This window comes from Pecten maximus, chromosome 4, assembly GCF_902652985.1.
Source record: "Pecten maximus chromosome 4, xPecMax1.1, whole genome shotgun sequence".
Lineage (NCBI taxonomy): Eukaryota > Metazoa > Mollusca > Bivalvia > Pectinida > Pectinidae > Pecten > Pecten maximus.
In genome coordinates, this window is record NC_047018.1 from 3,291,110 (window position 1) to 3,304,701 (window position 13,592).

Consider the following 13,592-nt stretch of genomic DNA (forward strand, 5'->3'; position numbering starts at 1 on the left):
TAATCTATACATAGAAAACTATCGGATTATTGGTGTGAGATTACCAAGCCAGTGGCTCCGTCATAATTTTAGAATAGACACAAGATATTAACACCTATCAATACTAATTTAGAGTTAGCATAAGATACTGCAGAGCTTTAATGCTATAGCTGTTTTGTCCTTCTACGAATTGTCATTGATGATAAGGGCTTAAAGGAACCGTCAGTTATGATAAGGGCTTAAATTGTTGATGATAAAATGCAACAAAAAGCAAAAATTGGAAATTGATAAAATAAATAAAGAAAGAAATAATAAAGAAATCAAAAATCAAAATTTGGACGGGGAGATGCAAAATACCCATAATTCAATATATATATTTATATTTTTTAATTTTCGATGAATATCCCATTTTTAGGTGCTGTACAACAGCCACCTTTAGCTATCATCGCCGACTTTGGCGAGGGCAAATTCAATCGGGATTCTTTTTGGAATCAGCTGTCGCTTATTTCTACGATAAATCCCGATAAGTTCAGAATGGGACCGAATGATTTCTTTAAAAAACAACAAACAGACAAATAAAAAAAAAAGAAACAAAACACACTATCTCCTTCCGCAAAGTACTTGTTTGCAATTTTGTAATATGATTCATGTTTTTAGCTCACCTGGACTGAAGGTCTGGCGAGATTATGCCATGGCGCGGCGTCCGTCGTCCGTCCGTCCATCCGTCAACATTTGCTTTGAATCGTTACTAGTCATAAAACAATTAGTGGATTAAAAACAAATTTGGTCAGAAACATCCTCTGGGGAAGGGGAAAAGATTTTGCATTAATGACGGTTCTGACCTCCAGGGGGCCAAAGGGGCGTGGTTAAATAGGGGAAATAGAGGTAATTTCTTTAAATCGCAACTTATCATAAAGTTATTAATGGATTTGAAACCAATTTGATCAGAAATATCCTTGGGGGACGGTGAACAGATTTGCATAAACAGTGACTCTGACACCCAAGGGGCCAAAGGGGCAATTAAATAGGAGAAATAGAGGTAATTTAATCCCTTTAAATTGCTTTTTATATAAGTTCTGAATGGAATTTATTCTAGTTAGGTTAGAAACATCTTTAGAAAAAGGGGAACATATTTTGAATGGCGATTCTGACCCAACTGGCCCTAGGGGATGGGGCCCTATAGGGGAATTAGAGGTACAAATATGTAAGTCCTTTAATCGCTATTTAGTCATAAAGAACTGAATAGATTTTAACCAAATTTGGTCAGAAACATCCTTCGTGAAGGGAAACAGATTTTGTCATAAATAGTATCTCTGACCAACCTAAAAATATGCCATGGGGTCTTTCCCTACCCCTACATACTAAGGTTCTTGGTTATATTTTTGAAAACTGTTGAGAGCCGCCCCACCCAATAGCCATATAAACACAATCTTGATGCAAAAATGGGTCCTGGGGTCCTACCACACCCCTAAGGATCGTCCAGTGGTGTCTTGGTTATATGTTTGAAACTGTTGAGAGTCCCATCCCACAACCATGTATAGCATAGCTGGACATAACAATGTATAGCATAACTTGATAAACACAATCCTGATGTCAAGTAGCGTCGTTCCCCTCCCCAAGGGACTTAGTTTCTTTTAACATAACCATGTTGTTTAAACAATCCCTGGGGTCTATGATTTAATCTGTATTACTGTTTTATTGTAGTGTCTCCACGTACCATATACGTCTATGACCATGTATATCACTGGTAGTCAGAAAGAGAGGGACTCGGCTACAGCATACAGCAAGTATTCTATCCAATACTCTTATTCTATTATTTAAGCATTTATGTCAATTTTTTTTAGTTTCATCGGGGTATGAAAAAAAAATTGTTTGCAAACTGCGGATTCTTACAGAAGTTTGCAAACAATTTTTTTTTTCATAACCCTATGAAAGTAAAAAATAATTGACATCAACGCTTATATTTAATTTTTGAAAATAATTTTCAATTTTACTGGTTTTATATGGGATTCTTTTTCTCAAATCAATACGCAACGTCAATTGTCGTATTGTGACGTCACATTTTTCGCGCCATTCTCGGATTTTTTTTTCATATTGGTATAATTAATTTTTCTTTGTTTTCATGGTAAATACTTAAATGTGTTGGTCGAAAAATTCTTTTCATTCTTCCATGAAAGAAATTCCGAGAATGGCGCGAAAAATGTGCATGCTTTTCTTTTGTTGTGTTACAATTGTTTAAAGATGAGAAGATGGACCAAAAGCGATCGTGATAGCCGACGATGGAACGGAGGTAGTCAGTAGTTTTAGAGCGGTATGCTGGGAGGCAATATGATTAGTCGACAGCTCTATAGACAGTACTATTAAACTATAAATGTCCACCAATCAGGTCTACTTCCGTTCCATAGTCGATGCATCGTAGATGTAGTAGGAGTAGGGGCTAATAGTTTTTCCTATTACTACAACCCAGAAGCAAATTCCTCTGGTATTACCTTTTGATATTCATTTTCGTTACTCTGTATTACCAGAAGATATAAACATGCCATGCACACATTGACTGGTATTTCTTATTGATTGTTTTATTGTATGTTTGTGTCGCTGTAAAAATTTGATTGTGTTACCATAAAACATTATGTTGGAGACAATACCAGACTTGTTCATCTCTTGTTCCAGGAATGGTATCAGAGGCCATCGGGGTGCTGTTAGCATCCGTAGTACAGGGCCAGCTTATAAACAAGTACAGAATAGCTGGTGACTGTAAGGACGTGAAGGCCACAGCATCACCCGAGCAACTCGAAAATCAGGTTCATTTTTTCTAACCCGAACGATCCTGTGATGTTTGTTCTAAAGAGAACGCACCTATGTTGTTATAATGAAAGATATTTGATAAAAGAATAACATTACTACGGACAATGTGTTCATCACATAATCGGCCTGTTATCCAGTGATTCGCCCATGTAATATTATATGATTATAACATTTTTATAAGGTCGATACATGGTTATATCGACCTAACAAAAAAACATCGAGGACGAACGAAATCAAAATGCTACAATAGCTTTTTTCCCCCGTTTTTTTCTTGATGTTTAACTTTTTCTAAACATGTTTTTGTTATTTTCTTTATTGAAAATTTAAAAGAAAAAGAAAAAAGAAAATTCGATCAATAACAAAAGTGACACAGTTCCGTGACACTGTTCTAACCAATCAGTGGGCACGCAGAAAAAATATAATTTTGCTGATGTGATGAGTGTAATTTACATTGTATTATTGTTTTCATTTGTTATGCCTATCAGAAATCTATTGTGACGTCATGATATGGACAATAACTTTACGTAATGAATTGAAAGTGGGGCAACAAATCTTCCACATTTCTACTTTGAAACCTGTCAGAATTATAGTTTTCTGAGTTATGAAATAAAAAGTGTACTTATGAGATTATATGGACCATGCTTCGTTTTAATTTTTGTTTGCAATTTTTTTTTTTTTTTTTTTAAATTCTATGACTCATTTCATAAAATGCATTATCCTTTAGGCCGCACGATATTTCAATTATATCTTGAACCAAACATGTTTGCTTAACACGGCCTTTGAAATGAATTTTCAACATTAATCTTGATAAAATGTTGTATGTTCTCAGGAGATGTCCTACATATATGGCTCTGCTGTCATGATAGGGATTTACCTGTTTTGCTCCTTAACGGTGTTTTTCGGCACGCGTGAAAAACAAGGTTTGCTTTACCCACTTTTTTATTCATTTCAATATAGATAAATGTTAGAAAGCACCATGTACATGTATGATTATGTGTTTAATACATTAGTGTATTGCGTGTTGCTTGTTCTCATTATAAATAATTCGCCGAAAAAAATCATTCATGTATTACTAACTATCATTAGATATTACGAACTATAACTATCTATAATTAGATATTACTATGTATCATTAGATATTACTATGTATCATTGGATATTACTATGTATCATTGGATATTACTATGTATCATTGGATATTACTATGTATCATTAGATATTACTATGTATCATGAAATATTACTATGTATCATGAGATATTACTATGTATCATTAGATATTACTATGTATCATTAGATATTACTATGTATCATTAGATATTACTATGTATCATGAGATATAACTATGTATCATTGGATATTACTATGTATCATTGGATATTACTATGTATCATTAGATATTACTATCTATCATTGGATATTACTATGTATCATTAGATATTACTATGTATCATTAGATATTACTATGTATCATGAGATATTACTATGTATCATTAGATATTACTATGTATCATTGGATATTACTATGTATCATTAGATATTACTATGTATCATTGGATATTACTATGTATCATTAGATATTACTATGTATCATGAGATATAACTATCTATCATGAGATATTACTATGTATCATGAGATATTACTATGTATCATTAGATATTACTATGTATCATTAGATATTACTATCTATCATGAGATATTACTATGTATCATTAGATATTACTATGTATCATGAGATATTACTATGTATCATTGGATATTACTATGTATCATTAGATATTACTATGTATCATTGGATATTACTATGTATCATTGGATATTACTATGTATCATTGGATATTACTATGTATCGTTAGATATTACTATGTATCATTATATATAACTATCTATGAGTAAGGTATTACTAGCTCTCATTCATGTATAACTGGCTCCCATTAAGGTATCACTAACTGTCATTAAGGTAATACTATCATTAAGGTATCACTAACTGTCATTAAGGTAATACTATCATTAAGGTATCACTAACTGTCATTAAGGTAATACTATCATTAAGGTAATACTAACTATCATTAATGTATTACTAAGTATATGTAGGGTAATGCTAACCATCTTTAAGGTATAACTAACTATCATTAAGGTTTTATTAACTATCAGTAATGTATTTCTTACTATCATTAAGATATTACTAATAATCATTAATGTATTACTAACTATCATTAAGGTAATACCAACTATAATAAATGTATTACTAACTATCGTTAAGGTATTACTAACTATCATTCTAACACGATTCGTTTGCAACGCGTGTTTTGATTGGTTGCGGACCGACTTCTAATCTGCGATAGAACCATTACATATCGTGTTAAGCCACGCCCCGTTTCTAATCAAAACAATATGGCGTCAAGTTCGACTCGTAGCGAAATTCAACACTCTGCACCATTTATGATTGATGACCCGTGATATTGGAATCGAAAGTGAAGAAATCGAATAGAATGAATTAACTTCATAAATTTAACAAAAATCGTTAACTTCATTCTTACCGTCATTTATTGATTGAAACGTTCATTTCGTCCGTGTGTAAGCATCTAAGGTCAAGTAAAATCCGAAATGAAATGGAACAAGTGCACATAACTTTCACATAACGATTGAGCCTAAAGAAACACATCAACTCTGACTTTATCAAAACGCCCATGTCGTTATGCATACTGCATAAATCCAAATATGTCGTTAAATCTTCTGTAACGGGACTTTCACAACAATCCAAATACACCGCTTCGTCAACATACAGATCGAACTATCGCCAGTATGGGCGTGGCCAATTGACCGACTTTGAAAGCTTCTCTCTGATTGGTCAATCCGCCACAGTATGACACGTAACTAGCGGAGGTCACAGAGTACAGCGTACTTGTAGCGATGTAAAACAATGTATCTAAATATATGCGATAGTAAACGTGTTAGAATGGGGATAGTACGTTGTTTTTCGTGGCTATACTGGCGATTAGAACATGAAATTTGGTTTAAACTCTCGACCTATCGGTCTCGAGTTCAAACCAAATTTCATGTTCTAATCGCCAGTATAGCCACTCACAACAACATACTATCCCCTAATTAAGGTATTACTAACTATCATTAAGATATTACTAACTATAATTAAGGTATTACTAACTATCATTAAGGTATTACTTACTATAATTAAGGTATTAATAACTATCGTTAAGGTATTACTTACTATAATTAAGGTATAACCAACTATCATTAATGTATTACTAACTATCATTTATGTATTACCAACTATAATTAAGGTATTACTAACTATCATTAAGGTATTACTAACTATCATTAAGGTATTACTAACTATCATTACGGTATTACTAACTATCATTAAGGTATTACTAACTATCGTTAAGGTATTACTAACTATCATTAAGGTATAACTAACTATCATTACGGTATTACCAACTATCATTAAGGTATTACTAACTATCATTAAGGTATTACTAATTATCATTAAGGTATTACTAACTATCATTAAGGTATAACTAACTATCATTACGGTATTACCAACTATCATTAAGGTATTACTAACTATCATTAAGGTATTACTAATTATCATTAAGGTATTACTAACTATCATTTATGTATTACCAACTATCATTAAGGTATTACCAACTATCATTAAGGTATTACCAACTATCATTAAGGTATTACTAATTATCATTAAGGTATTACTATGTATCATTAAGGTATTACCAACTATCATTAAGGTATTACTAATTATCATTAAGGTATTACTATGTATCATTAATGTATTACTAATTATCATTAATGTATTACCAACTATAATTAAGGTATTACTAGCTATCATTAAGGTATTACTAGCTATCATTAAGGTATTACTAACTATCATTAAGGTATTACTAATTATCATTATGGTATTGAAAATATCATTAATTTATTACTAACTTTACTTAAGGTATTACTAACTATCATTTAGGCTTGATATTAGTTGTTGAAATGTTACTTGATTGATCTTTGAGATGACAGTTTAAATCCTGCGACTGGAATAATCTGATTACATTTATATAACGATTTTCAGATACTCGAAACACTTTATCAATCATTTGGTAGTTAATTGTTCATTTACGTGAACTTTTCTGACGACTTGTGCTCCTTTAATAATTCCCCCATATATTATGATACGGGGATGTATTTTTTAGGTAAACTAAATGAAAGCAATCGATATCCTTTCATGAAATTTTTTTTATCCAAAGAAACCCGAAAGGTGTTAAACATACATATTGATGTGAATCAATATTTGTTTTTATTTCATTAGACGATTTGATTTTGATTTTAAGTCCATATAGGAGACAAATGTCGAAGTTGATTGACATGTTTTACTAGGGGTTTCTATTCTGTGATATCTCTTTTGTTGACATACTTTCCTGGTACCGGATTTGATACAGCCCTGTCATTTCTTGTCAACATATGTCAACTGGAGTATTCTATTATGCAATTGATATTTTGAAAAATCAATTTGTATATTCAAATACACACGAAACTTTATTTTATTTTAATACGTAACAATAATTTCTTTTTGGTGTGTTTTCTTTATACAGTAGGCATAGTCACAGATGATAACGAAGATTTCTGTTCCGGACTAAAGTTGGTGATGGGTAGTAAATCTTATGTTCGCCTTTCCTTTGCCTTCCTCTTCATTTCTCTAGCCATAGCTGTGAGTATCATCTATACTTTGGTCTAGAAAAAAATTTATACGAAATACATTATTGGGTCATCTGACAAACTGAACAAGGCGATCTCTATATCTATTTTTACTCTCCCTTCATATCCCGTGCGCGTAGTCAGTAAACGATTGACAAATGGAATTTCTGATCTCGTCACATATCAAACATGTTTCCGATTCCTGAAGTCATTTATAATAACAATTTGATCGAGATATATAATTAACATCAATTAGACGAAACATATCCATGCAGTCAGAATTGTTTCTGATAGCGTTCAGTTCAAAAAGCAGGCGACTCAATTTGTTGATAATTTAATCACAATTTAATCACAGTTGATGTAGGATTAGTATTATTGGGAATTACCTCCAATTACGTTGTGTTACGTCCAATAAGCCTGAATATTACTATATCATGTTCCACTTCCTTCTTTTTTTAAATTGTCAAACCTCTGGAAGGTGAAGTAAAATTCATGAATGAACGTATCACCGCTGAATCTGAATATAAGAAAACCCAGGTTCACAAAATAACTTAATATGTTTTAATCAACACCAAACTAAAATCATATAGAATGATTTAATCATATGAATTATTTAAGAAACATCAGTGTGTTAATGTTTTCTGTTTAAAACAATTAGAAGAGGCGTGCTCCACTTGCGTACCAGTGGTGTAAAACTTACCGCGTCGGTTGAAGCCACAGTTAGGGTTTAAACTAACCTGGGTTTAAACTAACCAGAGTAGGGCTCTTACTAAATCTCCTCCAAAGTCACTGTTTTAGTGTTTTGATTGTCAGAAATAAGAGATAAATCCGTTAAAAAGGTCCTTAAATGGTCATTAAATATTAATAGTAAAGTGAAATTGGAATACACCATGTAATGTATCTTATATTTTTCAGGTCGTACAAGGTAATCTTGCGCTATTTACAACTCACGCCATTCACTTAGGGGACTATTTCTCTACATTCATGGTTGTCCTTTTAGTACGTATCCTACATATAATCAGGTATTTTCATTATTGTTTGACTAAAGTAATTCTTACTGTAATGGTGGAGACCTCGGTACAACACCTAGTCTCTCCCCAATTCTAGTGATTCTCCTTTTTCAGCCAATTTTCCTGTTATTGGTTGGGATTTTTTTGTGTTAGCAATGTTAATGTTATTGTTTTTGTTCAGCATGATACATATAGATGTAAGAGAACGCAATGTTATTCTGTAAATTGTCCCTTGCTCAGATTAAGCAGACATGCAACCATCTTTGACAAATGGTTTATATGATAAATAATTAATAGATCTCCCGAGATGGTTACCTCCCTTCCTCCACTTCTCACGTCACTATCCATGTCATTATTAATAACGGTGTTTTTGCATTTCAAATAAGATTTATAACAGACAGACAGTTCATTTGGTATGGTAATACATGTTTTTATTAAAGTGACATTGTCATTTGGTCATACATTTAAGTATGGTAATAAATCTTTTTGTTAAAGTGACATTGTCATTTGGTCATACATTTAAGTATGGTAATAAATGTTTTTATTAAAGTGACATTGTCTTCTGTTGACAGGCAACGTCTATACTTTCGATTCCTATATGGCAGAAAATATTATTAAGATTTGGTAAGAAATCTACATATGCAGTTGGAATAATAGTGAGTATTTATGTAAGCGTGTATATCTATATAGAATTAAACAAATAATCATAATCATGTGTATTATTTCAATGGTTATCAAAACATTTTAACTACTAACAAAATATATGATCGCGAAAAGCATCCAGTAGTAGATCAATAAAATAAATTACAAAAAAAAAAAGATTTATCACGACAAATTGCAAAAAAAATAACAAAAACAAAAAATACCCCAGAAATTACGAAATAGATTTATCACGACAAAAAAAATCAATTATTGCATTAACAAAAGGGAGATTTTGTTATTTTATGTATCTGTTTGTTACAGCTGTTTATCCCGACGTTATTGTCCCAGCTGTATATCACAGACAATATTTATGTCTACTACGCCATATTGGTACTAGCAGGTTTCAGCGTGGCTGTCTCGTTATTATTACCGTGGTATGTAGAAAATGACAACCTTTCTCATGTATAACATTGGCTCCATCATTTTGATTTATATTGATATGACACGAGTAGGTTTAGGTTGATTAGGCTTGATATGTGAGGCTTTACTATTTTAGTTCGATTAGTCTTGATTCGAGACTTGACCGTTTTAGTTTGATTGGTCTTGATTCGAGACTTGACCGTTTTAGTTTGATTTGTCTTGATTCGAGACTTGACCGTTTTAGTTTGATTGGTCTTGATTCGAGACTTGACCATTTTAGTTTGATTGGTCTTGATGTGAGACTTGATCATTTTAGTTTGATTGGTCTTGATGTGAGACTTGACCATTTTAGTTTGGTTGGTCTTGATGTGAGACTTGACCATTTTAGTTTGATTGGTCTTGATGTGAGACTTGACTATTTTAGTTTGATTGGTCTTGATGCGAGACTTTACCATTTTAGTTTGATTGGTCTTGATGTGAGACTTGACCATTTTAGTTTGATTGGTCTTGATGCGAGACTTGACCGTTTTAGTTTGATTGGTCTTGATGCGAGACTTTACCATTGTAGGTCGATGCTTCCTGATGTTCTGGATGAATTTATGTTGGAGACGGGGCAACGAAAGGATGCCATTTTTTATTCATTTTACGTCTTTTTCAATAAGTTAGCGGCCGGGTTGGCCCTAGGAATTTCCCAGGTGGTTTTAGCGTGAGTATGACACTAATCAGCGTGATATCGATGTTAAGCTATACTTCATTTATAACTTTCACATCAGTAGAAAATTCATGACAAATGTTTTACAGAGCAAACCATATGTTTCTTCATCATTACAACTGATTACAGAAAACTGAAAAAAAGTGTAAAATATGGAGATATGCCTTCAGTTTGTGAAGCTTCGATTAAGAACACTTTATTTAATAAGGTCAATTATAAAGAGTGTTATCTACTAGGAATATATTACATGTAGGATGGCCCATTTAACCTTATCGACACATGTTTTGTACTTCATCTCCATTATAATTATCATACGTCCCTGGTTCTCTATATTAGTATGATTTATTTACAGGATTGGCGGGTACCAGACTGGCGAATGTCGACAGCCGGAGTCTGTAGGCCTAGCGCTACGTTTACTTATTGTCCCTGGTCCTGTCATCTTCTGTCTTGCCGCTCTTATTTTCCTCTGGATGTATCCGATCAACGAGGATAGACGTAAACAAATCCGCAGCTTGATAGCAGAAAAGAAGTAACGTTTGATTGGACCAACGCAGGGTCAAGGTCACTACTTTTATGCATGAGCATGGCAGTAAACGCGCTTTATTTATATATTTGCTTTAATTGCAATTGATATATTTGCTTTAATTGCTTTTGGTTTTCTATGCGATTGTCTTCATTTCGAAATATTTATATATATATAATTTGTTTGCGTTGTTAAATCAGAATTAATCGGACTGACCGGATTAGAATCTGAATAAAGCAGTGACCTTGACCCAAATTGACAGCTCTTGGTTAGAACACTATTTTATAATCCTGGGTTTATCTCCACTTGTAATTACGAAACGCACGTCGCATGTAGACATTGCATACCGAGTATGAAGAAGTTTAATTAAAAAAAGATGAACCGTTGCTTTGATAAAACACCACACGGTTGCTAATTACATGATAAAACTATCACTATTTCACTTCATATATGGTTATTGTGCCACTCTTTTTAACATTTGTTATTTTCGTTGTCTGGGCCACTAACACCACTGAAGTGTCCTAGAAGGACACACCACTATATTCTGATTTTGTTTTCATTATTCGGCCTATACTATGACTATTACTATACTGAGTAGATTTATTAAGATGATAAGATAATCCAATTTTAGTTTTGTTTGCAACTTAAGTTTCTTCCAGAAAAAAAGAAAACACAATGTCAATATTCATTTAAATCCCTTTGCTCAGATAAGTAGATAAGATATCCCTTTACCCCAACCCGAGTTAACTATGGCACTGACACCATGTCTGATGTAGACATTTTGTGTCAGAGCCAGAGGATACTGTTTCGAGTTAGGTACTTTAACATGGCTTTCCATGCCGATGTACCTTGATATTTACCTTACGGGTCTTTAAAAACCGGTTATCGGGACATAAATCGAACTTTTGGAAGTATTAGGATAGACATTAGGAGACTTTTGTACAGAATATTTGATAAAAGAACGCCATGAGTAAGTATATCAATATGATTTCTAGGAGACAATCAGGTTTAAATACTTTATATGATCATTTTAGATTTTCGTATTTGAGATTCTCAACTTGAGTGAGATATCGAATAAGATTTTAGGTCACATGAGACGAAATGTCAGGTGACCGTTTACAATCGCGGATTGTCCATCTATAAACAATTTGCACTTTCGATGTACATGTAGATGGTCATCAGGGGCCTGAGGGATAGGAAAAAGGAAGCAAATTGGCTGAAATTAAAACAAAAATCTTCGCAAGACCAAAATACGGTAAAATCTATTTTGGAGTATCTTCAAACTCAGAATTATCAGTTGTGATGACAGTTTGATGGTAAACCCATATCGATCTTGTCCCCTAGGGGCTGATGGACGGGGTAAAACTGGGCCGATTTTTATTTTCAAAGAATATCTATCGTTAGAAGGTAATACATATCTTTTATAATGACAGTCAGTCTGATCTAAAAAAAGAAAGAACATGCGCAGTATAATGATATCCATATTTCTCTCAAATAATGAAAATCTGTTTCAGTCCTCTATCTGACGGTTTTCAGTCAATATTTTCGAGACATTACCTGATTTTCACCTGTATGACTTCCAAGGTTAAAAACTGGTTCAGTCTTTCTACTTTCGTGTGTTTGCTGGTTTTGCTGCTTCCTGGTGTGATAAAGTAACATTTCGGCTTGGTTCCATTTTATTTCTTTGTGATGTTGTGTTGAATTTCCTTTTATCCTCCAAGGTATTTGTCTTGTAAGGTAACGGAAACAATTAAGCTCACTACTTAGGAACGGCACGTTAATTCAATAGAGTTTTGGTATTTTTTTGTTTTGTTTTTGTTTTTGTTTTGTTTTGTTTTTTTGTTAGTTTAAACATATTTTATTGACATACAAACATGACAAAGGTATTAGTCAGCAAGTTTTACCAACTTATAAACGACTTTCCCCATAATAATAACAAAATAATAAACAATAACATAGTCACATGGTGGCAATGTTGATAAAATTAATATCCATACCTGTTGAACATCCATTCAAAGAAACGTGTCCTACAGGAAAACATATTTATTGATGTAAGTTGATTAGGTTGATATCAATACTGCTTGACGTTTATATAATGATAAATAATGAATGATAAATAATGATAAATAATGATAAAAATAAAACACTTAGTCCTAATGAGATTTCTTCACTTTAACATCTGACATTTTATCAAAGCAAAACTGTTTATAATGCAATAAATTAGTTTCTAGCTCGCGCTACAGCCAATTATTCTATTTGTAAAGTGTAATGGTCAACATTTTGACATATTCATGAAAATCGCACTCCACATCTTTTTTTAAAGCATGTTCTAAAGTGATAACAAAAAGATTTTGGGGAATACATGATATTTCAATTGAAGTAGTGATACCGACTTTCAGAGCGCCATGGTATTCAGGCTAACCACAACGTAACTTAATGATGACTTACCACAGTTTAACCTAATGATGACTTACCACAATTTAACTTAATGATGACTTACCACAATTTAACTAAATGATGACTTACCACAATTTAGCTAAATGATGACTTACCACAATTTAACTAAATGATGACTTACCACAATTTAGCTAAATGATGACTTACCCTAATTTAACTAAATAATGACTTACTACAATTTAACTTAATGATGACTTACCACAGTTTAACCTAATGATGACTTACCACAATTTAACTAAATGATGACTTACCACAATTTAGCTAAATGATGACTTACCCCAATTTAACTAAATAATGACTTACTACAATTTAAGTAAAAGATGAC

At 32.6% G+C, this 13,592-nt stretch overlaps 1 protein-coding gene across 1 annotated transcript in view; it reads left to right on the forward strand.

Moving 5' to 3' along the window:
• LOC117324847 (sodium-dependent lysophosphatidylcholine symporter 1-like) overlaps nt 1–13,592 on the forward strand; it is a 30,149-nt gene that overhangs the window by 4,952 nt on the left and 11,605 nt on the right. Inside the window, exons 5-13 of the mRNA XM_033880676.1 lie at nt 1,684–1,762; nt 2,650–2,780; nt 3,614–3,704; nt 7,401–7,516; nt 8,419–8,502; nt 9,086–9,169; nt 9,477–9,589; nt 10,144–10,281; nt 10,640–10,816. Coding sequence (XP_033736567.1) covers nt 1,684–1,762; nt 2,650–2,780; nt 3,614–3,704; nt 7,401–7,516; nt 8,419–8,502; nt 9,086–9,169; nt 9,477–9,589; nt 10,144–10,281; nt 10,640–10,816 — 1,013 coding nt within the window. The remainder of the gene's footprint in view (nt 1–1,683; nt 1,763–2,649; nt 2,781–3,613; nt 3,705–7,400; nt 7,517–8,418; nt 8,503–9,085; nt 9,170–9,476; nt 9,590–10,143; nt 10,282–10,639; nt 10,817–13,592) is intronic.